This window comes from Gymnodraco acuticeps, unplaced genomic scaffold (assembly GCF_902827175.1).
Source record: "Gymnodraco acuticeps unplaced genomic scaffold, fGymAcu1.1, whole genome shotgun sequence".
NCBI classification, from domain to species: Eukaryota; Metazoa; Chordata; class Actinopteri; order Perciformes; family Bathydraconidae; genus Gymnodraco; species Gymnodraco acuticeps.
In genome coordinates this window covers 4597582-4614703 of record NW_022989768.1, presented here as the reverse complement: position 1 = coordinate 4614703, position 17122 = coordinate 4597582, and the positions used below count along the sequence as shown (strand labels likewise).

The window sequence follows — 17122 nt, the reverse complement described above, 5'->3', positions numbered from 1 at the left end:
AAATTAGTTCCTTATTAACATAATTTCTAGGATATATGATCAACGTATGAGTATTCAAAGTCTCTAAAATGTGCATTCACCTTTGATTTGGGCCCCGAGGGAGGTATATCAAACAAGGCTCATTGATAAGACATTATACTGACCTGTTGGTGTTATCTAGCTAAAGAAATGTAACACATGACCGTTCAGACCTCAGGGAGTCATGAGAAAGGCCACTGAAGTGAATCCTGAATCGCCACCTCCCGGCATAAAATCTTCCACGTTATGTGAGTAAGTCAGCAGTCGTGCATGAACGCCTTTGGACAGTGAGTAATGTTGTCAGCAAATAGCCTCCAAAGATTTAACACCAGGAACAAAGAGCATGATTCATAGAGCTGTGATGTATGGATATAATGTAGTGATTCATGACTAAGTCTGCACTGTCAATACAGATCAGGCTGCTCAGATGAATATACAATAGCTAATCATATGGTGTTAGTGAGTCATACAAAGGCTTCTTGGTTGCAAAGATCCACGATTTATTCTCTTTCATTTCTGTCCTTTTCCTCTGCCGTCTTTTCAATGTCGTCCTCCTCACTCTTATTCTGGCTCACATCCGTAGATAAGGGCCGGATCACCAATCTCATTTTGGTAGTCGAGGTGAAGTATGCTTTTATCACATCACTGCAGAGATTAGCACTCTGCCTCTCGCCTCTTCCATCTCGCTCTCTAATGTCTTCTCAAATTGCGAATAATTATCTAACATTAGAATTGTAAAAACACATTTCTTCCTCTCTTCAAATGACCTTTAAATAAAAAGGTATGGCATTAGGTTTCTCTTCTACGTCTTTAGGCTTAAGATGTGCCATTTCACATAACCTTTTAAAATTACTTTTCATTTAGCTGATGCTTTTATCCAAAGCAACTTACAAGAAGTTCAATCCACCATGAGGATACAAATTCAGAACAGCAAGGATCTTGAAATTGCCTTGGCTTGAAACAGCAAAAACCTTTTAAGATAAGACAAAATAAGATCTTTAAAGGAATGGTATGCTCATGACACTCATTTAAAAAAAAAAAGATCATCCGATAAAACAGACCAGTCTTTGCCAGTCTCTCTTTTTTTTTTTTTAATCCGATGACATTATCAGTGATTTTAAACTGATTAATTACCGAAATAACATCAACACTGTGGGCGGCGCCATTTTACCGGACGTGACGTAAACCATGCGTTTGGTTTCGAGGACACGTTGACGTTCATGTTATTTACTGTAGTTACTCTCTTCAAATATGCCTCATTGTATCGCGAAACATTGCCACAATTCTGATAGGAACAATCCACGGAATGCTCGGTTCCATCTGTTGCCAAAAGGTAAGCGTAGGAAGTACGTTCGGAGGCAGTGGCTAGCGAAATGTGGCCGGCCCGAACCGAAAGATCCACAGGCGCATGTATGCAGCGAACATTTCAAGTTTCCGGACGACTACTCTGAGAGTATGATAAAACATAACATGGGATTTATTGAACAACCATTACTTAATGGAGATGCAGTACCATCGGTCTTTCTGGTGTCATCACCGACCAGGACACCAGTTCGGCCAGTTGAGAAATCGCCCTCTGCAAGTGTGAAGCGACGGAGGACCAGAAGTAGTGCTCGGAGTAAGAATAAGGTATGTTATGGCGCGTTTCCATCGTAGCGGGTAGCCCCGTTTAAACGTCCTTTATCGTCCAGGCCAGGCCAGTTTTTGGTGGCCTTTCCATATAGCGTAGTACCGGCTAGTGGGTATTTCCCCCCAGTTTTTCCGGCCCCATAAAATCGTGGTTCTAGGGCCAGGGACAACGAGGCTGAGTATGCTAAACTAGAGAGGGAATCGCTAGCAAGGGTGGTACTACATGCATACATATCTAGTAATCAAAATCATTGTATCTACTAAGTAGTACTAAGTAGGCTCGAACCTGTATGGCTGAATTCCCCCTTCCAATCTCTTCATATTGCTCAAAACTTCGCCATGTTTTCGTGTGTTTACCATAGACTGTATATGGTGTTTACAAAGTGAACGCATGGATGACGTCACGACCATCACGTGACTACTGAAAATGGGCAAAATGGCAGCGGCCTGACGGAATATACAGGTTTTGATAAAAAAGAGCTATAAAATCATTATTTACCGGGGAATATCGCTGATTTCTTCAGGGTATGGTTTAAGCATAATGTTTCACTAAATACTGAAATTTTGATTAATTATCTAATGAGTGGAGCATTCCTTTAATTTGTCATTGTACAAGTACAACGAAATTACAATATGAACTTAAGGTGCCAACTAACTTAAGTGCTACATACAGATCTGAGGACGAGTGTTTTTTTGTTGTTGTTTGTTGTTTAGGCCAAGGTGCAGGCAAAACAAGTGGGGTTTCAGTCTGGCACACAACATGTGTAGATTACCTGCTGTCCTGATATCAATGGGGATCTCTTTTCACCATTTTGGAGCCAGGAAAGCAAACAGGCGTTTTTGTTGAGGGATATGGGTCCCACAGACAGTGAGTATGAGCCAATTTGCACATGCTTGAGTGTATGGTTTAACCATGTTCTGGATGTAGGAAAGACCGGATCCATTCACAGCATGGTAGGCCAGTATGAGTGACTTGAAGATTCAGGCAACTAACGGTGACCAGTGAAGGGAGCAGATTCATATTGGAGTGCCGAGAGGAGACTCTAGACCTCACTCTGCTTTCCCCTGCTCCTGTGGGGCTGCTGTTTCTACTTCTCCACATAACATAACAAATCTGATCCCAGTGGGATTGAGCCAAGTGTAACCCGGAGTATACAAAGACATGCTGAGTCCGTTTTCCAGCACAGGGTTTCCCACACATAGACTATACTTGGGCGGGTCGCCCAGGTATATTAACGGCCGCCCAAGTATATTTCGCGACCCATTTAGTTTTAGTTTTTTTTTTATAAGTTTTTTTTTTTTATATATTTTTTGTATTCGTCCGTGACCACGACGCCATCTGCGATCGATTAACTTGTAGACAATGATCCCTCGCTCCCTTGCTCTGATCTCGCCTCCTTCTGGCCTGTTAAGTGGCCTGCCTCACACAGGGTGACTGGCTGTCCACATGATGTGGCCTGCCGACATGGCCACTGTCATACAGATCATAAATCAAAGCCCTTGATTGGTCTCTGTGTGTCATTCAAGCTCGGGATAACCTCAGCTCAGGTGAGGTAAAGGACTCTCTGAGTGTTTAGATAGTTAACTTAGTCTAAGTTCTCAGTGGGTCTCAAACGGTGTGGTCACCATTTATGTAAACACATATTTCTATTTGAGAGGGTAGTGATTGGTCTAATGGATAGTGAGGTGGGCTGAAGATCGGAAGGCTGTGAGTTCAAATCCCGCCAGGAACACCACCACTACTGTGCCCTTGAGTAAGGCACTTAGCCCTTAGTTACTCCAGGGAGAATGTCCCTGTAATCGGTCATTATAAGTCGCTTTGGATAAAAGCGTCAGCTAAATGAAATGTAATGTGATAGTAAAATATGCATGAATAAATAAATAAAAAGTTAACTAGGTGAAAAAAGGTAAGATACACTTTTAAAACTTGTTGAGAGAAAACTAGTCTTTGCTGCTGCCTCAAAGAGGAGCAGGGGGGAGAGGAGGGAGACAGGAGAGCATTCAGGAGCACACACTCACAACTATAAATGAACCAAAACTAAATTAATAAACAAGTTTCAGTGTTTTTTTCATATTGGAAATGGTATGTTATTGGTTATGGCCTTGATTTTATGATTATTGAAATGTATACAGTTCTGTTAAATATAGGTGTTTCCATAGATCTAGTCTCTTTATTTTCCCCTCAAAATGCACCAGATTGATGCATTTAACTCCAAAATAAAAAATAAAATCTTACCGGGGGGGCATGCCCCTGGACCCCCCCTAGAGGATTTGAGGTCGACCCCCACTAAAAATCACATGGATAGGTTCCTAAATACATTAATAAATACATTTATTTTTTAAAATAGTAACCCATTTCCATATGTTCATGTGTGGGTAGTAGATTTAAACTATAGGGCTATCATTATGGACCCTGCCTGTACCTGTACCTGTTCGCTCTGCCATCGCGTGAAGGGTCTGCTAACAAGCGACCAACAGAAAGGTTAATGTTGTTGCACGTCACCTCAACCCCCCCCGCTACCACCACCCCCCAAAGTATATTTCAGATCTGTGGGAAACACTGCAGCAGCTTGTGTAACTGCTGAGTTTGTGAATATATCAGCAGTGAGCTGAGTGCATTACTGTCACACAGAACCTCATTAAAACTCACAAATGAAATGTTTGCAAACACATTTATTATAATGCAATCTGATGCAAGCACCAATGATGAATGATGCACTACTGATACAACTCTGTACAGTGATTTAACATCAGTACAATAATAATCACTTGTTTTCTTACACAGAACCATCACTGTCAGGATGCTGAAGAACTTAAACGTTTCCCTGATTGTGACATCAAAGCCTGATGTGCTTTTCAGGGTCACCTTGCGGTACGTCACAGCACCATTTGTATTTAAAAAAACAAACAATTTGATCAACATGCATGATTGAATAGGTTTCATTTTGGGAAATTGCTTATTGACATTTCTGCTGGTACCATATCAAAGGCATTTTTATTATGACAGAATTTCATGCAAAATTGCAATAATTGTCAATGAATGAAAATATATTTATATATATATAACCTGAAAGATAGGCACATTATGAAGGTCTGCTATAATCACAAGGCTCTTTATCCTTGTATCGCTGTGTTAGTCCTATTTATTTAGTCTATAGTGTGTGTAGACTATATACAGTATGTTATAGCAATACACTTTATACTGATTTAACATATGTACAGATCATTCTTTTATTCACATATTCTTAGACAGAAATATTTGATCAAACCTTAAAAATAAAGCTTGAACAAAATTCAAATTGTCTGACATTTAGCACAATGCAAATGGCTACCATTAGTAATTGTAAAGTGCATTTCAATCGTTTTAAAGTAAGATGCTGAAAAATAATGTGTGTCACACAACAGAATACAATTTAAGATTTAAACTTCTTGCTGAAAAACTTGTATTCCACAATAATTCAAAGAGGAAACAGTGGCAGGATTAATAACAATGAATGTATATTCCCACTTCTGACAAAAAAGTAAAAACATAAACCAATGTTGGCGCTTCTCCTGGAAATACACTCCTCGAGTTATTGAAAAGCTTTTTGAAACTCTGATGTTAAGTCAGAAAGAGGTTTAACAATAGAGGGAGGGGACATATTTTCTGAAGACAAATGGGAAAGGCTTTCAAAATGGTTACAATTTAAAATGTTCACCCTCCCTGCATCATTTCATGTTTGAATGACCTTTGTGTGTTAATATGCTGTTACATTTGAATTCATGAAAAAGTTCAGAACGTGCATTAACTTAGATTATCTAAAGATATAACCACTCTCTTCTTGGATTAACACGGAAAAAATGTACCTCAAACTAGGAAATGATTTGCTTAACTTTGCCAGCATCTTTAAAACTGAAAAGTGCACAGTACACCTTATTTATTAAATCTGTACAAAAACTGTTAAAACAAAGAATAGCAGAAAAAGTGGAAAATAAATATATTATATAACCCCCTGCCTCTAAGTACATATTTACAATACAGATGTTCTCTGCAAGAAATTAAATATGCATATTTCTCAAAATCTATTCCTTTTAAAACAAAAGGAATGGAAAGCAGCTACAAAACATGCTCTTGTTGCTTTTAAATTCACAAGTCCCTCAGGACTTCTCAGCATGTGGGGGGGAGTGGTCTCGCTGAAAGAGCAGTTTCAAACCCTTCCTGAAGCGGTGGTCCCTGACGCTGTAGATGATGACGTTACAGCAACTGTTTCCTGCCAGGATCCAGAATGCAAAAAAGGAAAAGTTACACCAGGTGTATCCCACCACGTTCCCGAGCACAAACACCGCAATGGGAGAGAAGGATGCTGTGAAGGCGAATGTGAGTATGCTTATTGTCTTTGCGGCTTTAATGTCTGAAAAGGAGGGCCTGTGAGAGCACCCTCCCCCACCTCCTCCTCCCGCTCCGTCACTCAGACTCCCCTCTGAGAGCAGTTTGCGTTTTTGGGAGTACCGTCTGATGCTCGTAAAAGAAACAATGTTAACAGCTAATGTGCCGCCAAGCAGTGTGAAGTCAAATGCTGGGAATAACAGCAAAATGTAGGCATCGGGTGGCAGCTGGCTCCCGAACATCAGAGGGGTGTAGTTACACATACGACTGCACTCATTGTACTCCAAAATGAAGTTCCTGCTGAAGATGAGGGGTGCAAGAGCCAACAGGAAGCTGGCAGCCCAGGAGAGCAGGATGAGCAGTAGAGTTCTTCTCCGGGTCACCAGGACATCCTTGTGGAGAGGTCGTAGGATGGCCACACTTCGCTCCAGCGTCATGAGGAAGATAGTGCTGATGGAGACGAAGGTGCATCCAGCAAATACGGGACCAATCAGCAGGCAGGGCTGCCAAGTGCTCACCAGTCCCCCGAGAGAAGAAGAGTTGTCCAGTAAAGTAAAACTACCCTGGTACCAAGAGGGAGGTGAGCTGGTCAACATGAGAGAGATCTCCGTGTAGACGCAGAAAGGGACCACCAGGACACCGACCATCATGTCTGCTATGGCCAGAGACACTGTCAGAGAGAGACAAAGAGGAAGAGGGCTAAGAGGACATATTCAGTTTACACATTTCCAGCTCTTTATGTTAAAATGTCACTTTGTAATGGAAATCATCCAATGTTGGTATTCAAAAAGGTACTGCAATGAATTAGCTAGACCCTCTAAGGATTTAAACCTTACAAGGTCTTTGGTATTGGCACGATGATACATTCTTGTTATTGACCAATATTGATATTAATAGTTATTTGAAATTCCATTATGCCATTTATACATTTTGAGAATGAATATTGAATTTCTACCAGAGGAAGGTATTGTGGAATATATAAGCATATCCACATTGCGTTGGTTTGTTCTAATGATTTTTGAAAAAACACAATAAAAACATCTACCTTTCAGGTATCCCTGAGCTGTTCGGGACTGCCTCGTTTGCACAAAGACAGTTAGGGTGACCACATTTCCAACCACAATGGCAAAGGCCAGGGTAACCATGAACACCACTGCCAAGGTACGATTGACATATCCACAGCAGCAAAGGGTGCAGAGTGGGGCCAGTGACTCTCCTGAGCCGAGAGCATCCTGCCCCGCTGCACTCAGGTTGAAGGGAGAGTCTGAGGCCTGCAGCTGAGCGGCTGTATTCCCGGGAACACTGACGTTGTAAAGCAGCGCAGTCATGGCCCGGGATAGACTGGTCTTACCCCTGTGATGTGTAGCTGGTAGGGCCACTCAGGAGACCATGTCCTTGACTGGGAAACTATACTGGGGAAAAGAAAGACAAATATCTGCAGGCAGTTCAATTGTCTGTCCAAATGACGATCCAGTATTGTTATAGGCAGCGCTTGTCATTAATAAGCATGTGACAAGTGAACCATATTTTTATGGCAAACGTTCACTTGCTTATTGACATTCAACACACCATCAAACATGCAGGTTACATCAGGCTTTACTGTTGGAACTGTTGAACACAGTTGTGTGTTCACAGTCACACCCACTCACCCTGCGTAAAACAACACCTTCAAAGAGCCTTCCCTCACACAGTCATTCATTCTAAAGTTATTTCTAAAATTAATAAACTGGACATTGCAAGTTAGCAAAAATCCACCTGAGCACATTTAGAGTACAAAAGCCTACAAGTTATCGCCAGGCCAATGTTTTTGGCTCTGATCCAGCTGTCCAGTGTTGATTGCTGAAAGATACAATGCAGTACATCATCAATAAACAATAACATATCGATCCTAAATACTGTTCTGTACAGAAAATTACAGAAAAATATATATATTTCACACGATCCAACCCTAAGTGCAGACATTTCCTGACATGTGTTTCAGGGTGGAACAGGTCAGCACATTTAGCTTTTAAAAGCATTGAATTACAGTTAACATTTTGATCTGCCCTCTACAATGGGTTTCAGCGACACAAATCTGCATGTAGAGGATTTCATATTCAATCCTTTTAAATGCATGGATAGTTTTTAGCATTGTCTTTTAGAAAAACATATCCCTTGAAGCTCGTCATTCATTTGAATAAACTACTTGTACAGATCCTTGCTTATGATTTATGAATCTGTATAATCTACACATCAATGATAAAAAAGATTACATTTAGAGACTCTTGGCTTTAGAATTTTTGAAAGCCAAACGTTATCAGGATACACAGAGGAATATGTGAGTTTATTTTCATTTATTAATCTAACATTGCTGTTTTTCAATATGATGCTAAATAAATAATAAAATATTTCATATATTCATCCATCATGTTTTAAGGCAAGGTGTTTATAGTGCAGTTCATTTTACAAATGATTTAGATAAACAACAACATGTCCTCAGATTACACCGTCACTGCAAAAAAAACACACATATAAATGTTGATATTATATTCAAGATTTCCAAACAGCGTACTGACAGTGATTGTTCTACTTGTGTGTTGTGGTAACATGCTGTTCTTGTGCCCTACTATAGTTAGAAGCACCTCAATGCTAATCCAAGAAGAGACTTTTAGTTCAGAAACCAAATGTCTTTCTCAGATGACAACTAAATACACACATCCTTCAATCATTGAAGTGGTTCACTTCACTGAGCAGGAGAGCAGCAAGGCACAGACATCTAAGAAGAAAAAGGTAACAGGGGTCGACATATTCAGAGCAAAACTATTTCAGGTTCTCACCCTGGCTTTTGGCGCAGGAACATTCAAAGAAATATCACAGCTGTGAGACTCTAAATCCTACAAGACGTTTGAGTTAGACTCAGTTTAATGAGGTTTTCAATAAGCAGAAAAAACACTTGTGGTAATATGGCCTGTGCTCAGCATAATGTTCAGGATTTAATGAAGACTCAGAACTTGACATGCCCCACAACTCATTAACATATGATTGATTTCTTTGAATTTGAATATCAGTCTTTCCTCTTCAAATGACCTTCAAAGAGACTGGTGGAAAAAGACACTTGAGAATTATTGCTACAGACTGCCAATTCATATTATGTACTAATAGTTGTATGTACAAGAGTAAAGTATAATAAACTCGACAAACCTTTCTTGTTTTTCTTTAATATTATATTCATATGCAGTGCTAAGAGCATATTAAATTAAATGGATACATATGTACTATTTTTCAACAAATATTATTATTAGTCGCGATTTTCAAACATGTCTCCTAGTAATGATATGTATGTACTAAATTATTTTCACGAGTATGTTGTTCAGAGGCAAGTTAATATTCTCAAATTACAGTTTGATCATATTCATACGGAAGAGGATTAGGGCCACATGATTAATTTTTTTGGGAGGATTTGAAAAAAAAAACGTTTTTTTTTTGTTCTGAGAAAAAACTCAGAATTCTGACTTTAAAGTCAGAATTCTGAGATTAAAGTCAGAATTCTGAGTTTTTTCTCAGAACAAAAAAAAACTTATGTGACCCTAATCCTCTTCCGTATATTCAACATCTTATGGTCTTCAAAATAAGCAAATCTCATGGATCTGCGTAAAATAAGGAGCTGTGTTTGCGCTTCAGGTGAGAACACAGCTTTGGCACTGTGTCGTAGGACTACCCGATAACTGTATTGATAACACTGTCAGTAGCGTCTCAACTGTTGTATATGTAGGCTTGTATTCACCTGGTCATTCAGAGAGGACGCATGAAAGGATGTGTCTTTCTGCAACACTGTTTGTTGTTGCCCAATAGGCAGTGACATCTGTATCCGTGTCCTTTACCAAGCAATCTGTTCAAGCATGCTTAACTAAAGGGACAGCAGGGGCTCCTTGTGAATGAACCCTTGATTGATGTTGAGAATGGCCTCACGTCCTCACTACATACTGCCCTGCTGTATGTGAAGGAATAATAGAAATTGCAAAATGAATAACTTTTCAGAATTTACAAAACACCAAAGGAAAGTATTGAAATTATAATCCTAGGCCTTGAACTCCGGAGGAACATTAATTGAGGTGATGTTAATTAAGTTTGGGGTCAATCCAACCCCACAGATGTCTCGCTCCTCTTCTCTTCTAATCCTAATGTAGGACTATTTTAGGATCTGGGATAAATAGTGCTGTTACCACCAATCACAGATGTAGACAGAATCATGTTTTACATGTTTACAACATGTCTCGGAGATCACAAACAGAAATATGTATGAGAATGTATTCCTGAAACATGTTATCAGTATAAGCGCATTTCATACAAATTAGGAGAAGTCATAAAGTAACCACTTGATAAACAATGTTAGGTATGTTCTTCAGTTAAAGAGGGCCCATACACAGGGTTTAGGTTGAAAAAAGAAATGTACTGATTTGATTGGCTTTGTGTCTCAAAGTTCTTTCAAGAGGCTGTGGATTGCAATACTTTAAGCATATGCTTCAAGGGCCGTACTGTGCATAGAATAAATTGCTCATTTTAATATTCAGATTTTGCCTGATTCTGGGTTTAGAAAAGTTATCCTCCATGTTTTCATTTAGTGAAGTTTGTTGCTGTTTGGTCAGATTGGGAGCAAACCTGTCATCCTTATTGTCCACTCGCTGAACATTAGTATATACTTAGCCGGTATCTGAATTTACAATGATAACATTTCAAGTCTCCATGCCAAGATTTACAAGGGAGCGTTTTCATTGTTATATAAAATAAGTTTCAAATATTAAAGAACTGAAGTATAAAATCCAATTCCCTTTGAAATAGTGAGAGAAGTGGGAGAGAAAGATGAAATATTTTCAGGTAAATGACAGCAGATCGATTTAGCTTTGTGGAGTGGATTGCATCTGACTTGTTCAGATACATACAAAAGTCAAGATACTGTGTGAATAGGAATGTTATGAAGTACATAATTAAATGATGGTCTACTTATTTCAGAATTTCTGGCTTGATTGTATTTTAATCGTTTTAGGGCAAAGCATTTCAGTAATTCCTTTAATCTTAATTTCACCGGTGATAAAAACCAAAGTTAATGCATTTTCAGATGAAGAGGGGATGAACTTTATTATGGTGCTGTTTTCCTTTACTTTGAGTGAAGACGACAGGCAGAGATCTTCCCTGTGGCAACACTTCAGGCGTAGTTAGAAAGACATCTGAGAGCTAAGATACAAAGAGACACACACACAAACACGGACACACACACACCCATACACACGCACGCACGCGCGCGCGCACACACGCGCGCGCACACACACACACACACACACACACACACACACACACACACACACACACACACACACACACACACACACACACACAGACAATCAGTATGCTTCAAATTGAGAGATCTACCTTTGTGTTGTGTGAGGTGACAAATAAATACCACACATTGCTTATCATTTGTGTATTTTTGTAATAAAAACATTTAAAAATTATACATCTAGAATACTTGCTGATCTTAATGTACATGCATGAATCTTCATCACAACTTGCAATCACTGATACTAAAAAAGTACTAACATCACTTTAACAATCAATGGTTCAGCAGCAAGAAATAAGTTATTGATTTATAAAGCTTCCCATAGATTTTGTAAACAGGAAGTACAACATTTTCATGTGGTCGGTTAATTAGCTGAGCCCCGTCCTTGGGCCTGTATTTGTTTTTAAATTGGCAAACTGGTTCCTTTTAAATTGTGCTGAATTAGCTATTGGAAGTTGCGGTTCGCAATGTATCGATGTTTGTTCAGAAATACTATCACTGCATTACTTTAATACTAAAAAGGGATATGTTTCAAGGTCTGGAGTTATAAAAGAGCGTATTTTTCCTAATGATCTCTAAACTGATTTATGGACTATTTTGCTCCAAAGACGTGATATGATATCCTCGGAAAATGTGAGTCACACTAAATGTAAAGTTAGTTCATCGTTTTCAAGGTGTTTCATAAACATTATTATATAGGTGTGCATTGCAATCATGAGACCCACTTAGATGTTGTTGTTTTTTTTGGTTTTCAAAACAAAATGTGATGGAGTGTAACAGGGGTTGGTTTCTTTCAATTCAGGAGCACACTTGGGACTGAACAAAATTGAGGAATTATGTATTGATTGGAATAATTGACCTTTACACAACATCGAAGGACAACATGTGACCAGAAATCAAACAGTGGGTGGGATTTTTTTCTCTTCTTGCAGGGACGCGGGAAGGGGGGGTGCTGAGGGGGCTGCAGCATCCCCATCTGTTGGCGGAGAGTTGTAACTGCAATGCCAAAATGTTCACTAAACAAATCAATACAAAAGTTTTATTTTGAGTTACTATTTTTGAGTTAGCATTTTAGTGTATGTATAAAAAGCTTCACTATATAAGAGAAAGTGATAATGCGGTGTGTTTCTTCTGTTGCTCTGCTCGTCAGTGCAGACAAGATCAGGGATGGGAGTTTTGTGAAAGCAGGGTTTAACAACTGGCAAAAGGCAGGGGAAACATCTCTCACAAGCTGTTGCTAAAGACCAAATGACTGCATTTAATATGACGTTATTATACAGGGCCGCCCCTCCCTACACGCAGATCACGCAGACCCCTCGCGGATGGGGCCTTATTTTGCGGAGGGAGCCTCCTCTGAAGCACAAACGCGGCGCACGCGGCGCACCTACAGTGTAGCGCGCCACCCCAAACTCTGACTGACTTCCCGCGTCCCTGTGTTCTTGTTGTTGTTTTCTCCCTCATGTTTATATTTCAGGATTAATATATAAATGTGTTCCAAAGCCTGATAGAGCTTATTCCTCTGCCACAGAGCACCAACGTTGTCCAGAAATAAACAGTCAGTTTATTTATATAGCACATTTAAAAACATTTGAGTCTGTGTGTTTTCCAGTCGGACGGCTGTGCATCCCCATAATTACACTCACTACTGTGGTGCTGTTAATGCTCAGAGAGTACACAATGTGAATTATTCCACAGCTAAAAATAGTACCCGACAAAGTCACTGGTTACTTCTGTTTTAGTAACACCCATTTACTGTAGGAAATGACCTCTGGAAAACAAAATGAAAATGTCTATTTGTGACCTAAACTTAAACATGTCCAATTTAAAGAGGGGAAGTATCAGCCTTGTCATTTGCAACAAATCACATCTTGTTCAATCTTGCATAATGCACCCTGTTGTTTTCTTAAGCTGAATATAGCACATTATTGGTTGCTCTCAAATAGTTTTTTGTGCTTACAAATCTCATATTAGAAGACAATGGAGAGGGAAGCAAAACAAAGTTCCAATTAAGGTTATAAGATAAAGCACTAAATACATTTTGAGTTGATGATGGGACTATCTTCTATGAAAGGAAATCCATTAAATAGGAATCAAGATATTTTATTAACATGAAAAGGTGTCAACCACATGGAACTCATCCATCGAGTACGTCCCTGATAAAGAGATATTTGTCTAATAAAGAGAATAATGGAAATCCATTAGGTTATTGTCAAGAAATGTTACTCTATACCACAAATGTCAAAGTTGGTGATAGAGGAACAGTCAGGGGATCATAAATAACTTTATATGTCAAGTCAAATCATGCAATAGTTATTGAGATATTTTTGTCTGAAGACTGAATTTAGACTGATCAAACTTAAGACCAGCCATGCAAGCACAACTGAGCAAAACCAGTTATCAGCTCTAACTCATTGCTAAATACACATCCATTGATCCATTGTGACATTAGATCACATGAGTTTGAATAATATTGAACAGTGCTCCTTTAATGTCCAGTGTGTCGTTCTCTTGAGACCATTGTGCTGCAATAGCTGCATGAGGGTGTAGGTTGTTCATGTATGCACTTAATTCCCTTTGACAGGGCTTTGTCCCTCAGTGAAGGGTCAGGCAGGCCAGGGGGGCTCGGTCGGGGGCTGTCAGGCCCCGTCGCCCCGTGCACACAAGGGTCATTTCCAGTAATGATGGACAGGATGGTTCAGTGACGCCTGAGGCCGTCTGCCACAGCACACAAGCAGAAAGACAACGTTCTGTTGAAATCTGTCATTCTGTCTGTGTTTGTTCCCTTGTGTTTGTCAGGGAATTGCCCAAGCAACGCATCATGACACACACAAACAAATATACGCACACATAACAAGTGGTACTCTTTAGTTTTAATATGTTTCCTCTCAACTGGAGTTTAACTTTATCCCTCACTGAAGATAAAAATAACATGAACTACTATCCTACAAAGTATTTTATTGTTGAAGACACACCGCCTCGCAGTCAAAGTCTAATATTTTATTCCCATTTAAAAAACTAAATGTATTATAATAAACTATTGTCACGTTTTGTTATTATATAATAATTGTAAAATGAATGATAATATAATTAATTTGAATGCAAGGACCATTGTTCCTGCCTGGTGTCTCAATATGTCCATTGTACCCAGTGTTATTTTCATAGCTGCTCACTTATTTAAAAATATAATAGTTTTAGTGCGTTTCTAAGTCCCTTAAATCACACATTGTTAACCCTCATGGCCTAACCTTTCATCTTCTCCCCTTGTCCTTACATCTAAAGTATTAACCCATTAAGTATCTTATTAATAACCTGTGTGCAGAGCTTTAAGATAAAACAATAACTTGCATATTGTGATCTACCAAATTGATCAGATTAATGTTAAATTGATTTCTGAAACCTTATCATACATGAGTGTGTGTGTGTGTGTGTCATTTCCATCCTGTTGTTGACTCCCAGTCTAAATTACACACTGCATGCAACAGCTGCTGCATGCCTGAGCGATCAGACACAGAGCAGGAATCCGCGTGGCAGTTTCATCCTCAGTTATAATGACTTTTTAACAGATTTTCTGCATTTAAAATAATAATTTTGAACGTCCTTCAGAAATCTTTCTTTGTGATAAGATCTTTTTGGGGTTAAACAAGAAACATGCTGCCCTTGTTTAAGAAAGCAGCGGAAATGTTTCTTGGTGTGTCATAATGTAAACAATGACTGCAACAATTTCAAATAGACAGAAGTGTGTGTATCTGTGTGCTTAAGGGCATGCATGTATGAGCCAGTCAATGCATGCGTATATCAAGAGAGAACAAATGGCAAAAAAAGTTTAAAATGATTTAATATTAACAGTTACTATGTGATTAACAAGCTCCTGGGATTTCTGGATTACTTTGCCATATAAATGTGTCTATTATGAAAGCATTGATCAGTTACTTAAGGATATACATGTATTTAATCGACTGGCAGTAGGCTGATTAAATGTATTAGTCTCATAGATCTTCGTTTGTTGTCTTTGGCGGCACCTATGGCCATAGGTGTTAATTGCAGGTGCGATTTTTTATCTAATTTCCCAGACATACAAATAGTGAAGTTGCTTTTTCCCCGGGACTGTAGCCACACACACACACACAGTTCAGTAATGCTGCAAATGCCAGGACTTTCATCACTGGACTATGTCCTCAATCTCTATTGTATTACCTCATACTTCTATGAATAGTGACTTAAAATGTAGTATTTAATTACAATTGTAGAGATTTACTGTACTTTGACAAGTGTATTGGTCACCATAAAGCAATATAAAACCTTTTCATCCAAATATGTACATAACTTGTCAGTTTTTAAAATGAAACATTGCAAGTTGCAAATATCTTCCAAGAGCACAGTTAAGCATCCTAGGCAAAGTAATTATTCATATGCAAACACATATGTGAGTGCAGCCTCACGCATCTTCAATCAACGCTCAAAGACCAAAAGCTTTCCAAAAAGATGTTATCTCCCTTTAGGGGATTCATTATACAAAACAGCAGTCCTATGATAACATACATGCACATGAAAGAAATATGGGATAATCTTACCGGCATTTATGCTACTATGGATCACAGAGCAGTTGTGCAGACTGAGGTTGAGAACAGGAGAACAATCCACTATGAAAGTGCTGACTAAGAAGAAGTTAAATCCAGTTAAAAATCCTCCTGTGAAGAAGGAAGTGGAGCTGTAGTCCTCATCATTCATTCAAGCACAAAGTCCCTCACACATTCCAGCTCTTTATCCCTGTGATTCAGCCTCTCCTCCTCCGCCTCTTGTTCTGTGGAGCGCTTAACATCAAGTCCCCACTCCACTGCCCCCCCCCCCCCCTCCTCACCCGCTGAAAGGCTTACAGCAGTCCTTATCACATGCACACGCTCTTCCTTCTAGAGCAGGGGTGGGGAACCTTTTTCCTCTGAAGGGCCATTTCAATGTTTTCAACATCCTCCGAGGGCCGTACAAATGATTGACCTCTGCTTAAAAAAAACTAAAATCACAGCCCATTCATTTCGCCTTTCTTTCAGGCTGTGCAAAGAAAAAGCAACCTCTTAATCCAGATATCTCACCATGACTCGCGCATGCATTCATGTGCACGGTTGTGGCATGACCACCAAAACAGAAAGATATGGACACAAGATGTGTGCAAATGTATTTAGTTTCCTATCCATGTGAACATGATTTAAGTGGTGGGGGGGGGGGGGGGTACCTAACCTCCTCTATGGGGGTCCGGGGGGCATGCTCCCCCGGGAAGAGTTAAAAGCATCAATCTGGTGCACTTTGAGAGCAACATTAGGAGATCTATGGAAATATCTCTCAAAACCCATTTGAAACAGAACTGTAAGCAGATTTACTTTTTCTTTATGGATATTTTACAAATCACTCCCCTTTCAAACTGTATTCTTGTTTATTAATAACATCTTTAATAACATTTTTACTATCATAGTATTTTATACCCGTTTACTTTATTCTCTTATTTTTTTATAACTATAATGATCATATAAAGATGTGCCTTTACCTCACTGGTTGGAGAAAAAGCTTCTTATATTCGTTAGCATAGCTAGCTAACCAGATGCTAATAACAACAAAGTTATTGACTGTATGATCAGTATGACAGATGAACAGATCGCCACTGGGCTTTCAACTAAAGACACAGCCACGTAAAAACTGCGGCATGTGTACGGCTCCTTATGGGTAGGCCTACAGCTTGGAAGTGCCGGAGCGACGTTCTGGTGCTCTCCGTCAGAACTGCACCCCTGTCAGACGAGACATATACC

General features: G+C 39.3%; 1 protein-coding gene across 1 annotated transcript; it reads right to left on the bottom strand.

The window, feature by feature from the left end:
- Positions 1 to 4302: 4302 nt before the first annotated feature.
- LOC117546675 (beta-2 adrenergic receptor) lies at positions 4303 to 16142 on the bottom strand. Its single transcript, XM_034216988.1, has 3 exons — positions 15899 to 16142; positions 7059 to 7425; positions 4303 to 6683 (listed from the first exon to the last, which is right to left on the bottom strand). Exons 2-3 carry the CDS (start codon positions 7339 to 7341, stop codon positions 5785 to 5787), a joined length of 1182 nt encoding a protein of 393 aa, XP_034072879.1. The 5' UTR covers positions 7342 to 7425; positions 15899 to 16142; the 3' UTR covers positions 4303 to 5784.
- Between the last annotated feature and the right edge of the window lie 980 nt (positions 16143 to 17122).